General features: G+C 40.1%; 1 protein-coding gene across 1 annotated transcript; it reads left to right on the top strand.

The window, feature by feature from the left end:
- Window positions 1-28: 28 nt before the first annotated feature.
- LOC130692412 (nucleolar protein 6-like) lies at window positions 29-5,451 on the top strand. The gene is made up of 6 exons (XM_057515519.2): window positions 29-168; window positions 225-463; window positions 519-656; window positions 716-832; window positions 893-2,907; window positions 2,977-5,451. The coding sequence occupies exons 1-6, from the start codon at window positions 147-149 to the stop codon at window positions 4,043-4,045; spliced, it is 3,600 nt and encodes a 1,199-aa protein (XP_057371502.1). The 5' UTR covers window positions 29-146; the 3' UTR covers window positions 4,046-5,451.
- Window positions 5,452-15,382: the final 9,931 nt, after the last annotated feature.

Consider the following 15,382-nt stretch of genomic DNA (forward strand, 5'->3'; position numbering starts at 1 on the left):
AGAACTTGTTGATGACAAGATATTGTTCCTTGCAGACGACTGTATAGGTGCTTGAAACACGTGCAGCGATCTCACGAGTATTTGTTAAAAATTTATAACGTGGCCGACTGTTTTTCGTTTTAACTCTTTGTAACTGCATTAGCAACATGGCACTGAAAAGACGGAAAGGTAATTATAATTCAATTTTCTTTAATTGTGTTTTCATTGAAGTTATTTTCTGTTAGTTAAAGATTCTGAAGAGACTCCAGCAAAGAAGAAGGCAACATTCAAAAGAGCTAAAAAAGTTGTCGAGAAAAAGGAGGTTATTCACAGGGATGACGATTTTGACGATGAAGAAGAAAACGGCTTTGATGATAGTGAAGACGGCTTTGATGACATGGAAGAAATTCCATTAGATATTTCCCATGCAACACCAATTGCCAAGAAAACAAGTGAATTGAAAACAAAGCCTCTGACAAAAACTGTAAATTTTTCAAACACTGTGCAAAGTGAAATATGTAATGAGACTCTTGTATTAGGAAACAGAAAAAGTTAATCAGGGAGATGCCTCCAAGATTAAAGCAAAAAAAATTTTACAGAAGCCCCCTACATCTCAAGAAATGAATGCCTTGCGAGAAACAGAGAATCTTTTTCACTCCAACATATTTAAACTACAGGTTCATCCAAACCATTATTTACCAGTACACCTCATCAGAACCAAATGTTTGATTTTTAGGTTGAGGAAATGCTGACAGAAATTTCAATGAAAAGTAAACGGAAAAAGCAGATTGAAGACTGGATTGTGGAATTTGAAGAAGTTGTGAACAAAATACCTGAAAGTGGAAGTCATTCAGTAGGATTTAGAACTTTTACGTATTTTACGGCGATTTATTAATTGTTTATTGGTACACAGATTTCTGACACAGCTTGGCTTAACAAACTAAAAGTCAAGTGTCCATTCGGTTCGGATTGTTATGACTCATCAAAGACATTCCAGTATTTGAAACCGAAAAAGCTTGCCCCAATAGGTTCTTGGGCTATTGGTTTAACCGGCAAAGGAATATCCGTTGATATTCTTGTTGAAATTCCTCAGGAGTCGTTAGAGCGGGATGATTATCTGAACTACACGTACCATCGCAAAAGAGCTCTTTACCTTTCATACGTGGCTGCCCACTTGCAGAAAGCGTCAACTTTGGTTCAAGAAATTCAGTTTGAAACATTTTCTGGAGATCTTTCGCGACCTATCCTTCGCATTGAACCTACAGGAAAACTCAACCAACGTGTATTCTTCCGCATTTTTGCTTCGGCGCCTGCCGATCTGGTAGCAGTAGAAAAACTTCTTCCAGATCGAAATTGTATTCCAGGAACTGGCGTAAAAAAATCTGACAGCAAACCAACCCCTTTGTACAACGCCAGTGTACTTTCTGACATGCGTATGTCCAAGATCAATCAGCATGCCAAAGAAGTGTTGTCGTCAAAGAAGAATATTCTGGATGCATGTCTTCTTTTACGGGTGTGGCTTCGACATCGACAGCTTGAAGAGACCACTAGCATGTTCCTTCTGACCCAATTTGTTGTCTACTTGATCGAGACGAAGAAACTCTTCCCCAACATGAGCGTTTATCAAGTTGTTCGAACTATTTGGCTCCAGCTTTCCCGCTCAAACTGGTCTAAAGAGGGAATTACTTTACGTCCGCAATCGGGCACGCCTCCCTTATCAGTGGCTGATGCTCACGCCTCATTCCCGGTTATTTTTCTCGACGTAACCAGCACGTTGAACCTCTGCGCTCATCTATCCCAAGCAGCTTATGACTGGCTAAGATGGGAATGCACTCTGGCCGTAGGATTGCTTAACAAGAAGGGAATCAACAGCTTCGCCGCCCTATTCATCACGCCGAAGCCTTTTTTATTGACGTTTGATAACGTTGTCATCATCGACAATATCCGCGCAAAGGTTCAAAAAGACAAACGACAGTTGTATTGGCCTGTTGAAGCAGCTGGAAAAATTCATGAATGTCTCGTGAAAGGATTAGACGAAAGACTGAAATTAACAGCATGCAAAACTTTGCCAATTGCTTCGTGGTCGGTTGGCGTAGAGCCACCAAAGAACTCCTGGAAGTTGGCATTTGGTCTTTGCTTTAATTCTCCAGCTGCGTGGGAAGTGTTGAACAAAGGCCCGGCAGCTAATACTCCAGAATCCGCCGAATTTCGTGCCTTCTGGGGAGAAAAGTCAGAACTTAGAAGATTTCAAGATGGTTTCATTTGCGAAGCAGTGCACTGGCCAGCCAAGAATTGGGCAGAACGACGTCTTATCTGTCGCCAAATTGTCTCGTACTTGTTAGAGAAACGTCTCAACTTGGCCAATAACTACGTCTACGTTGCCGATCAATTGGAATCTGCCATTTCTATTCCAAAACTTCAAGATCCAGCGGCGTATGGAACTGGTGAGGAATCAACCATGGCTGCTCTTGAAGCTCTAGATGAAATGACGAAGAATCTACGAGCATTGGAAGACTTGCCTTTGTCAATAGCACAAGTGCAAGGAGTGTCTTCTACTTTTAGACACGCAGAGCCGTTCCCACCTCTACCGGAAACTCCACAGGGGAAAATAGCCCTTTTTGGCCGCAGCGGATATAATTTGCTCCCAAGCGCTGATGCAACTCCAATATATCTACCCTCTTTATCGGTCCTGTTGACGTTGCAAACCAGTGGCAAGTGGCCGGATGATCTGGAAGCTGTCCGACGTATTAAAGCGGCTTTCTACATCCAACTGGCTGAAAAGCTGACTGCCATTTTCGACCTTGTTGCTCGAGCATTCATTGATCACGTTATTGTCGAACGTAAAGGCTATATTTTCAAGTTGGTCATCGCATATCATCGCGATGTGGCATTGTTGAAGCGGTTGGTCGAACCCAACGGCATTGTCAAGTAAGTCTTCATCATATAAAGCTGTTTATCGTGATTCACATTTCTCTATTTTCCTGTTATTGTTTTTAGGTACCGTGACAACCCCGAGTCGTTACTTTTGCAGAGGGATCAAGAGATTACTCCAAAGCTGGCGACGGCTCTTCGTGCTCTGCAGGCGGAGCAGCCATCCTACAGTGCGGCGGTGCGCTTGGCCAAGCGCTGGATCGCTTCACACATGCTTTTGGAATACCTGGAAGAAGAGGCTGTCGAGATGATTGTGGCCAGCCTCTTTATTGATTCTACCATGTATGGAGTACCGTCCGCAAAAGAAGTTGGCGCTCAATCATCGCCCAGTGACGCCGTCGACTGGGTAGGCCCACTATCTCCTCAAGTCGCCTTCTTCCGCTTCCTTCAGTTGGTGGCGTGTTATGACTGGAGCAGCCAGCCACTTATAATCAACTTCAACAATGACCTCACACCAGAAGAGATAAGAGACATTGAAACATCCGTCGCAGCTCAGCGAAGTCAGTTGAAATCACCTTTGGTCCTAGTGACACCGTACGATCCATCCGGCGTTGCCTTCACCCGTAGTACACCACCGCTGCCCGTCTGGTCGCGTCTGATGATCTTAGCCCGGGAGTCGCTCAAATTGTTGGAGCAGCAGCTGATGACAGTTGACGCTAAAACGGTTGACGTGCTCCAGGCATTCCGCCCGCCCTTGGATGCCTACAACTGCATTATCCACCTGAACAAAGGCGCTATCGCTCGTCGTCTGCACACACTCGACGGCCCATCCGACAAGAAGGTGAAGCTTCACGAACAACGGCCGCGAAAAACGTTATCCATCTACGACTACGAGCCTGTCGATCGACTGTTGAGTGAATTACGAGCGGCCTACGCCGACAAGGCCCGCTTCTTTTATGACAAGTACGGCGGATTGCTGATCGGCGTCATGTGGATCGACAAGGCCTGGAGCACGCCGTCCGAATTCAAAGTCTCCCACGTCAACGGTTCTATGTTGGTGGCGCCTTCGGTCGCCGGTGGAGAAAAGCGGTTAGCCCCCAATCTCGAAGCCATCTGCCAGGACTTTCTTATTATGGGTAAAGGTCTGGTCAAGTCTGTCCAAACTGGAACCCTTCTGTTTCAAGATGCAGTCTGAAAAAAATCAATCAATTCTAATAAACTCTTTATCGACAACAACGGGCAAGCAAAAAACAATTTTTCCAATTATCCAATACTCGGTCTTGTTTTGTTTTTTTATAGGATAATGAACATCGTAGAAGCAGACCGAGCGTATCCAAGGACGTATTAGAAGCCGGAAAATATTGCGTTTCAAAATTTTTAATGGCCCATTGGAAGAAGAAAGGGGGGAGACCAGTTTCTGTTATTGTTTGCGAGTAGTTCCAGCCACTGCGTTTATGTTCACGCTCGTGCGAGTTCAAAATCAGTGCTCAGATGTAACAAAGGTTTTTTTTTTTTTCATTACGTGGTTCAAACAATTCGACACATTTGGCCTTCAGAAAAACACATCCCAAGTGGTCATTGGGCGTGGGTCCGTAGCCGCCGAATTGCAAGTTGGGAAGAAAAAAGAAAACGATTGTGGCATTTTTCTTCTTTTTCTCACGGTTGGCTGGGTTAATACGTCGCCACCGGTGAATTGCCTACGTCAGTCTTTTTTTTTCCCCAAGACTTGTTATTTGCTGACTTTGAAGTAAGACCACAGCCTTTGCTCTCTCAACAACTCCTTAACGCGTCAACCATGTCAGCTAATTGTAAACGCGTGATGAACTTTTCTAACTTATCTTTTTTCTTTCTCCCAAAAATAGAAAATGTAGGGGATCGTTCGGGTAACTGCCGTCTTTAAAAAAAAAATGTTGTAGGTGACACGGTGAAATCGCAAGCAGGAAACCGGGCCTTTTATGTGTTAGTGAGGAAGATACTTTGCACGCAGTTCGGGATAATGGGGAAAAGTTAAACACCTGGTATAGATGGCGTTAGAATCGGTCAAGATCCTAAATGCGTTCGTGAGGAATTGCTTTTTTCGTTTTGTTATTTCATTTTTTACGACCAGGACGTGACGTGAAATAAGCCCATAATGCAACCTCAACGAGAGGAGCTTGATGATGGGGACTTAAGGAGGCAGAGACTCTACCTCTCAAGGACTTTTATTTTCACCTTTTTTACCATGCTAAGCACATACGGTCACAAACATAAGTTTCTGATGCCTTTCTTATTTTTTTACTCTATTTGCAGGCATGAAACAGCACCTCCCTATCCCTGCCTCCGTGCTGCTGCGTCTGTCATTCTTCTTTGACAAAAAAAAATATCACATTTTTTTTTTCTTAAAGTCATTTGCATTTACGAACGTTGTCAGAGTTCTTCATCTCTCGAGAAGTTGTTAAAATCGTTGAAAAAAGGGGTACGTAGGATTATTTATAAAGGTAAACGAATGGTGAGAAAAATGCCATCTCACTCGTTCCACGTAAACCCCTTGCACGGTGGGACCGGGGAAAAAATTCAATGCAACAAGGTGCTAATTCAATTTACCAGTCGGTGGAAACAATTTTTAAAAGAAACCGACACACAATGGAGATGGCATAGCAACAATCGCCACATGGGGGGTAAGGTGTGTAATCAGAATTAATGAAGTGTCGCATAGTCTACGAATACGTCTGGTCCTGGCCGGAGTCTACAAGTCTTTTGTTACCAGTACATTCGTGCTAATGACATTAGAGCGCTTCCATCACGCCAGCGGTCGTTTCCATTCCCCCACACCTTTTTTTCGTGTGTGTGTGTGTTCAAAGTAGCTGTTGTTTTCTTCGCTGGAACGATGGAAAACAAGTAGGACAGATTGCGGTTCATCCACCTGATGGATTGGTGATATGATATAGGCGGAAAGGGACACTCCCGAAATGCTCTCCTCTTTCGTGCCCTCTGGTGTTCGTTCGTCAGTTTTTGCAAGTAACCTAAAACTGCTACTTTTTTTTTATTTTGAAAATTCGTTTTTAACATTGCGATATTCGTTTGTCCTTTAGCAGATGTGGCATTGGCAGTGCAGCTGTTGTCATCGCATCAGTGACCAGTCTGTGCATTCGCACGAGTTAAAGGTAATTAGTGATAGCCGAGTGAATATTTTTTGGTGAAAAAGAAATTTGCATACCTTTTTATTTTTCTTAAAGGAAAAAGGATTTGCTCATGTGATTTGGTGTTTCTCAATGGCGGATTGCGCAGGAAATGGAAACCTTCAAGGTAAGTGCATTTTTTTTAATTATCTTAAGAGGGTAGTTTTTTACGATTAAGTTGCGCAACACGGAACTAGGCTCCTATTTTTAGTCATTCCCGGTGTATTGTGTTTTTTTTTTTCGGTGGGTGGCTGCGCAGTCTCGTTTGTTTATTATGATTATAGCACACCACATTCCTCTTCTTTAAAAAAAAAAAAGGTGTTTGCCTTGGGTTGTTTGAAATTTCTCCATGTTTTCGTTTACTTCATTGCGCAAACATTACGACGGGCTTCATATACAATAGGAGGTGAAGACATTTTTGAAAAGACACAATGTCTTACAAGATGAATCTAGTCCGCTTTTTTTTTTACTTGGCTAATTTTTTATTTTTTTGTTGATCCCCCATTTTCGTGTTGTGAATGAAAATGAGTTGTGCAACCACGTCCGTTTGGTTGGACAACTTAGAAAATATGGAATAAGGAGCTTAAGAATGAATAGTTTCCTGTTGGCTTTTGGCATGCCGATTTGTTTGCATGAGCAACGCAATCACGCTCCGTCGTAAGGTCCCATCACAGATTTTCTCTTTTCTAAGAGAGTAAATGCCCTTTATTTTTCTTTTGAATAACACCAACAAAAAAAAATCGGATTTTTTTTTTTTATATATCACAACGAAAGGAATGTATATTGAAGTTGCACGTTCGTTTTCCCTTATTGGGAATGGGGTTCACGTTCCCGAAAATAAAAGCTCGCGCCCCCCCCTCTGTCGGATGAGTTCGTCGTTCGTATCGTGTCACGTCCAAGGCGGTGGTGGTATGTTGACTTTTCATTTCAATTCTCGCCTTCTCTTTATAGCTATCTCCTTTCTCTCTGGCCGCCCTTTGTTGTTGGCTTTTTTTTTTATCTTGACGGGGCATGGGTAGGTTTGTTCACCGTCGTGAAATGCATTTAAACCTGTCCGCACTGGAACGTGTAGCTTATAGGGCGATTGTATAGATAACATAATATTCCATACTGGACAAATAGGAGTTTATAAGAGTGAAAGACGCCAGAACACATTAACAGCTAGGGCTGGGCAAACGCGTGGACGCCCAGAGAACACAGCAGCATTTTCTATTATGTTGCGTGGAACATACAACAACTACACACGCCTATGGGCAAGTCTTGGTCAAGTAAACATGTTCACTCTTTTTTTTTTCTGGGGATCGTATTTTAAGCAACAATCCCACCTTGCTCGTCCCAGGGAGGCTTTGTGTATTACTTTCTTCACACTGGGATTGTTGTTGTTATTGTTAACTTTACTCACAGATAAATTGGGGGCAAAAAAAAAAGAGGTATTGTCGTTATACGTTTTTTTGGGATCCAAAAAAGGACTGATGGTTTCGGCCGGACAGACACCGCCCAGCCATAATCATTGGGTGACGACGTGCCCGTCAAGTTAGATTTTTTTTTTAAATTTATTTCTTGTCCATGGTGACGGGGTCTGTCAGTCTATTCGAAAAATATCAAGTTGGGAAATCTATAGATTTCGACTGGATTTCTATTGATTTTATGGTGGGACGAAAAGGGAGAAATCTGGAACCGAAATCTCGAACTCGTAATTGTAGATCATTAGACTATTTCTTTTCCTTTTTTTTTTTCAAAACTTGATTTGATTGGACTGATTAGCCATTTAAGGCGCATTTAGGAGATGGTGGCTGACAAAAAAAAAAGGGAAGGGAATGCCGAGGCGATTAGTTCACGATCACGAAGTGCTAAAAGTGTTGACGCATAAAATTGTATAACACGGACGCCTCATTGAATTTCTGTGATTTGACTTTTAAATCATTTAGATGCGTTGCCAAGTTTTTCGGGAACAATAGCCATTCTTTTTTGTCATCTTTTTTTTTTATTGCTACGACGATGCGCCAATTTTTTTTGTTGCTGCTTAAAGATGAGATTTGTTTTCATCTTTTTTGAAAGGCATAATAATGGGAAGCTAGCGCGTGATATTTCTTCGTTTTTTTTTGAAGGGGTGCCGTAACGCACCCAGTTTTTAAATTAAAACCTAATAATAATATTTTGACTGAAAACATAGAGAAAGTAGGAAACTTGATACCCTTCGTTTGTAACGTTGTTTGCTTTAGTACGCATTCAGAAGCTGCGTATGTTGAACTCTTCCCCCCTTTTTTTTTTTTGTTTTACATCCCACCGTTTCTCAATTGAACATGGAACGAAATAGAAATCGAGAAATACCAGACTTTTTCAAGCGTCGCTAGAACGAAAAAAAAAAAGCAAACCTTCTGCCATCTTTGATAAGCTAAAATTCAAATACGACGCTCTGGCCGTCACATTTCCTCTTAACACTATACATACGGACAGCCTACGTCTATAGTGTACATAAAGCCAGTATTTTAAAGATATATATCTATGTTTGTTACTTGTCTTGTATTTATATATATACCACCCGGGCCGGCAAAAGCCACTTGAGATAGATATTACGACAAGAAATCACACAAGGGCACAAGAGGGCACTTCAAGGACTACTACGAAGTCGATCTCTCTCCTTCCTAAAAAGAAAAAAAAAAACAAAAAATAAGAACTCATGTATCTTAGTCATTTTGAACTGGAAAGGAAAAAAAAACTCGACATTCTACTTTTTCTTCGTTTTACGTACATTTATCTCCAAATGCTGTAGGTATTTTTTTTTCAATTGTTTATTAGGGGATTGTGGAAATTGAGCTTGAAATTGAGAACGACGCACACATAATCGAATTTTGAATAAGCTCGGGGATTTTTTTCTTTCTTTCTCGAGTTATCCAAATAGTTTTTTGGTCCAGCAATAATAATCTAAGGGGGACGAAAGAAAGTGATCAATTCAATCAGCATTTTTTATTTTTTCTTATTCCCTCCAGTTTTCATGAAGTTGATTGATTGCAGGTAGAAATTGTCTAGATATTGTGCGCACCATATAGAAAAAAAAATTATAAAAGGGGGAACCGGCTTTAGTGTTCTCGCTCAAAGGCCAGTTCAATTCATTATTTTTTTTTTTTCTTTCTTTATACTTTGATTTATTTCCTTCGGAGCCGTGAGCAAAGAACTTGACCATTTACCAAAACTGCAGCACCACACCAAGCACAACATTGAATACATTTTTGGGAAAACGCTACACACAATAAGGGGGGAAAAAAATATGAACCAAGGCTAAAGGCATCACCTGATGGAAGAGGTCGTGGCATTTCGTGCTACATGTTGCTGCATTTATTATACTTTTTTTCCCTCTGTGTAGCGTTCGTGTTGATCCCGTAGACGCCGCCATCTTCAGCCTAAGGGTGACGCCATTTTTCGTTTTGAATTTTTTTTTTTTTAGTAACTCAAAACGAAAATATTTGAAATGGTAGACGTTCCACCTGAAGCCAAGTCCGTTTGTTTGACTCGTCTTATACAAACGTCTACCATTTTTAACAGCCAATTTATGAAGATGTGATTTTCATCGAGCTCTAGACTAAAAAAAATTATAAACATAGGATCCACCTACCTATCGTCTTTTTTTTTTTTTTTTTCTGAAGGGCAAAAGGCTTTCCTATATCGATTTGTTTGAAGCGATTCCCCATCCTTTTTTTTGCTGCTCTTTTCAATGCGATGGGCGTTATCGGTGAATATATTTCGTTTTATTTCGATGCTGATTGAACGATCTGACGCATGACGTATATCGTCCAGCAGCAGTCGCGGCCATCAATCCACGCAACAATCCAATCACGCTCGTTCCTATCGTCGTTACGTCGTGTTTTTTTTATTTCGTTTACAATATCGGTAGCGCCGACCAGAACTTTTTTTTTTTGTTTAATTGTCTTCTCGAGATTCTCATCTTAATTAAGACTCTTCCGAGAGTCTGGAATGACGAGTAGCTCTTCTCGAAGTCTAGAAAGTATAAACGAATGTCGTTATTGTTTGGATGCTAAGCGACGACAGCTAAAAAGAAAAGTTTTTTTAAAAGAGACGTGCAATTTTCATTAGGATGCAGCACCTCAATTATTCGTAGCACCGGTAGCTTTTTCCCACTCATTCGTGTCTGTCTTACTTAATTGAAACGAACGATAGAACGGGGACCATATCTATGGGACACACTTTTTTTTTGTTCTCAGTATTTTCCCCTGTGAAGATGAAATATTGGACAAGGTACCTGTAGTTTCCGACATCACCCTCATAGCAAACACTGTAGTGAATCAATCGATCCGTCCCGTACTTTGTGCCCAGACCAAGTTGGAATTGCCACGCACAAGTTTTCGAATTTACATAACGGGGGGACCATGCGGGACAAAACGATCGTACATTGCATCGATTTATTTTTTGTCTGACGTGTTTTGTCAGCCAATCAAGAATTGAAAAAAAAAATACTGGACAAAAGGAACAAACGAGGTGTATGTGTGCAGGCATCCGGCTTTTACCGGATCGTGATCCATGGCCAACTTGTTGCCCTTTTTATTGTTTTTTATTTTGCCTTTCGCCCAAAACTTTTTCTTTTGTTTTTCTATGTTTCTGGTCCATTTAGATTATATATATATACGCCCGCCTTTTAATCTTTGCCTTCATTGTGCGTGTAGAAGAAGGCAAGTTGATGACGTGGGAAAAAAAAAAAAAAAAAGTTTTTCTGGGCATCCGATGATGAGCCGGGCGGAGGTCACGGCCGTCAAGTGCGCGTCGTCGCGCCATCACCAACAGTCTCCGGGATGTATCCATCCTCGTGACCTTTTCAACCTCTTCCCTTTTTTTTTTTTTTTTCTATTTATATTCCGTATCCCTCCGTAGCAGCCGTTCTTGTTGTTTAGTGTCTTATTTCATGTCAATTAAGCCCGAGTTCGTTAATATTTCTTTAAGGAAGGCGAACGAGTTTGATCAAAAAAAGATTATTAGCCACGCTTTTTGATCAGGACATATCTGTAACGTATTCAAGTGGAACTTTTTTTCATGATTATCTTTTACACGCAACAGAAATTTTACAAAAAAAAAGTATTTATTTTTTTTTTTCTTGACAGAAATGAAGGGATGCTGTTTAGGAAGACGACCACCTGGATCGAAATGACCGCCATTCTTATGTAAATTTAGTAACTCTTTTTTTTTTCTGTCGTTGATTTTGTACTTGATATCGAGCAAACACGTCATTGAAAATGTTGACTGTTGCAAAATAAAAAAAGGATGTGAGAAGAAATTCAATTGAAAATAGAAAAAAAAAAAAAGAAAAAATGGTGGGAGCCCTAGCGGCAAGTCTGCCACTCTGTGTCAGACTGTGTATGCCTGAAGGTGCATGGCATTGGCCAGTTGCCTTTCTGCCGTCGAGCCGAGTGCACATGTTTGCCAGCGGAGCCTCGAACGAAAGAAACTAGAAATAACACACTTACGTGTGATTTCTGCTTTTTTGTTGTGCCTGTGTTTCTTCATTTGCCACTGTGTTGTCAAATAGAAGAAAAAAAAAGTGCGTTTTGAACTTGTGCATTTCGAATTGACTCTTTCACTTTGGTGTTGCAAACAAGTGGACTAGATGTTTGCCTTGTGTTTCAACTACTGAAGTAGCGGCCGCATTTGCTGAAAGGTAAGCGTGAAATGAGAATACGTTTTTCAAACGTAAAAGAAAAGGGAGAACATAAAGAAAAAAGATAATTTGCTCCGTGACGACAACCTCGTGATCGACCATTTTTCTAGAGGGAAACTTGTCCATTATCGTCTGCTTCTTTTGTCTTTTCTCGCCAAGGTCACTTCAATCTTGTTTGTTCTTTTTTCTTCTTTCCCGCCGTTGTAGGCTAGCAAAAGGGGTGTCGAGTTACGTTTCAATCTTACGAAATCGAAAGAAAAAACAAAAGAAATAATAATAAGCAGCCATTCGAGTTTTTTCTCAGTCGACGATGGCCGTTTTCGGATGCTTGGTAACCTGCTCTTCGTTAGGCCCGTTTGATTTATTTTTCCCTCCAGTGTCGCTTCGACCTTCTCGGTCATATAGACTTTTCGACTATACGATCATCGATTAACGATTCGTTTTTTTTTTTCTTTTTTTCTTCTTTTCTTCTTATACGCGACGATGACGAAGAACCCGCGCCTTTCACGAGAATTCTTTTTCTTTATTTTTCTCGGACAAAAGCTCCTACAACTCGTCAGGTGTGTAGACTTTCATCTCATCTAACATTCAGACCGTGTTTTCATTATAAGAAATGGGCTAGTATACTGAAGAGTCTCCTTTGCTTTTTTTTTTTCTTCTTACAAGTTTGGCCAATCGAGTTTTATATTTTTTCCTTATTTTTGTTTTGATTGGAATGCTGGCGCGTGTGTGTCCTCACCGGTTGAAAGCCTCGATAACAGCTCATCTCAGAAGCTTTAAACCAGTAAGACGAATCTGTAGAAACAGGAAGAACAAGTAGACGATTTTTTTTTTTTTTCGTTTTTGATAATATTCAATTTTGGGAATAGGAAAGCAAAAATCTGCCATGGGGGGCAGGGGGGGAGGATAAGAAAATATCGTGTCATTAACATGGAACTCCACCCCCCTAGTGGGATGCATCGCTGAAAATAAAATTCATTTTATAAGAAGCTTAAGGGTTTTTTTTTCTTTCTACTTTTTCCCACAAGACTATCTTGATTTTTTTTTTTTTTTTAAATAATTCCCACCTTTTGTTTCGTACTGTCTTTTGAGGGGGAGGATAAAGGTGGGCTGGTGTTGGAAAGCAGGAAAAGAAGGGGAGATAAGTGGCGGAAGATTTAAAATCGACAAAAAGGTCAGGTACCGTACTGTTAACACACCTTTAACCTTTCCGCGGCGAGGATATTCATCTGCACACCATAAATGCAAAGACATTTTTCCAGCTTTTTAGTTACCTAATTTCTCGCATTTTTTTTTAAATAGACCTTTCTATAAAACCTGTCGCCTTCACTGTTAGAGAATGGCATTTAAAAATGGAAAAAAAGGGAAAATATCATGAAATAAAAACAAAACTTTGTTTTTGTTGCGCTGATTGCAATGAGCCAAATAAAAGGAGAATAAATTTTTTTTTATCCATGTTGATGATAACAAATTTAACAAACCCCAAAAATGTCCTTGCGCACTTTCGACTATTTTCAAAACTTGTTTTCTACTTTGTTTTGCTCCTTAACGATCGTTTGCGCGACACACAACAAGGATTAGCGTGAGCCACTCTAGCGTGTCATTTCGAAGGATCACGCGCTTTAAGTAATGAGCAATCGAGTTGTGTTCCGTCTCAGTTTACCCAATGTTCAACAAAAAGCTTTTGCATGTGTTGTTGAAGGTCTTCTCTTCCCTTACGATTAATCAGCTTTGCAAATTTTCGAAACAAGAAATGCATAATGCAGTAGCAAACCGGCTGCATTGTGTATATCTCTCGCAGAATAGCTCACCTGGCGCATTTTGGGTGTGCATCCGTTTTTGCTGAAGGTGAAAAATATGCATAACGGAATGCGTAGCATTTGCGTCTATTTAAGTGAGACGAAAGAGATACCCGTATTTATATATATATATACCTCAGGGTGTTGCGAACACATTGTCTGTTACACCGACCTGCTTTTTTTTTCTCGTAAAATAAGGATGACGTAACCGGATGAGCCATTTTTTAATTCTTTACCGCTAGCTGTTTCGCAGGAGAAATAATAATTTGAATAATCAATCTTTTTTTTTTTTTTTTGGCTTGTTATCCTTTTCTTGAATTTGTTGTTTTTATTTTTCTCTGTCCACGGGGTTTCGTATACTCTGCGTCTAATGATGAGGTCGTCCATCTGTTTGGCTCATTAATCCGTTCGGAATCGATGGCGCTCCGTGAACAATAGGCATGAACCGTCGAAAATCTCCCAAAACATTTCTTTAGAATAATTTCCTCATCAGTTCTTCCAGTACAATTCTTTTTTTTTCTTTCTTAAATTTTATATGCAAAGAACGTAATAAATTCCGGCAACTGAATAAGAAAGCCAACACGTAAAATGAGATGAATTCTAAAAGATGACGCACCATTGCCCCCTCCAACCGACTGTTTACCATTGCAAATGAAATTTCAATTGAGAAGGGCATTCCTTTTTTTTTTCACGACGGCCAAAATCCTTTCCTCCTTCAAAGAAAAATAATAAAAACAAAAGAAAGAAAAAAGTCGATTTATAATCAGCGTTCCCCCAGATGTTTGGCTTGCCCTATCACACGAATTCACGTCATTATTACAGAACGGGATAAAAAAGAAAATTTGAATCGATGAAATGAGGCACGCGGCGATGTTTTTCTCGAAGGGCAATGAAATCACGATAGGTCATTAATCAAACGTCTGTTTGCTTGAATCTCGAAATCATTTCGCTCGATCATTGTTTCTTTTTTTGTGTGTGTGTCTTGTTTTTTATTTCTTTAAAAATAATTGCGTCATTTCCCCCATTTTTGTTTTCTTGAATTTTTTTGGCATTAAAAAAAAAGGAACGAATCGTTTTTCGATAGTTTTATATCTTCGTCGAAGGTCGGAAGTGTTTAGAAGGCACGGAAAAATGCTAATAGAGTCTCGCTACGCACTGTGTTATTTACTGTTTATTACCATCAGAGTGAGAGAGGCATAAAAAACATTCTTCTTTTCTCTTAGCTCGTAGTTTAATATTCTCTACGCTCATAACATTCACAACGAAATTGAAAATAAAAACAAAGAAACCTTTAACAAAAATATGATCCACACACAAAATGGATAATATTTTTTTGTATGTTTCTTACGACATTTGAATGAATTTGTCTTTGACCGACCTCGTCTGTTGTTCCATCTAAACTACATCTACACTTTATGTGTTGTTTTTTTCCATTGCGGTTGGAGAATTAAAACAAAAAATGTTCCTTCCGTATGAGTCATAACGTCACCCCTTAAAGAAATATTAAAAAAAAAAAAATGGGTAGAATGATCGTGCTGTGTGGAATATAAACTAGAAACACACACCTGGAACGCAAAAGAATCGTATAAGAAACTCACGGGAAATGTTTTGTTTATTTTTCTTGTGTTGTCTGTCGTGTTTCCTTATGTACGCACGTACGGTGGAAATATAAGTAGCATTCCTTTCTTTCTTTTTTTCTTGCGGGGGGGTTGTTGTTAGTGTACACACAGCAGACGGTAACGGCTCCCCGGGCCAACGGGTTTTTTTGCTGGCCCTTGTGACGGTGACCCATCGAACGCTATATATATATTGGCCTTCTAACGTTTATGTAACTACGCAACAGTATAATAACTAGAGAAAAAAAAAGTTTTTAGGAGGGAGGATTTTTATTTTTGGGTTATGGACTGGTC

Source organism: Daphnia carinata, chromosome 1, assembly GCF_022539665.2.
Source record: "Daphnia carinata strain CSIRO-1 chromosome 1, CSIRO_AGI_Dcar_HiC_V3, whole genome shotgun sequence".
NCBI classification, from domain to species: Eukaryota; Metazoa; Arthropoda; class Branchiopoda; order Diplostraca; family Daphniidae; genus Daphnia; species Daphnia carinata.

Coding starts and splice junctions, on each gene's coding strand:
- LOC130692412 (XM_057515519.2), top strand. CDS start 147: ATGGCACTGAAAAGACGGAAAG. Junction 169..224: donor GGCACTGAAAAGACGGAAAG/GTAATTATAATT, acceptor ATTTTCTGTTAG/TTAAAGATTCTGAAGAGACT. Junction 833..892: donor CTGAAAGTGGAAGTCATTCA/GTAGGATTTAGA, acceptor ATTGGTACACAG/ATTTCTGACACAGCTTGGCT.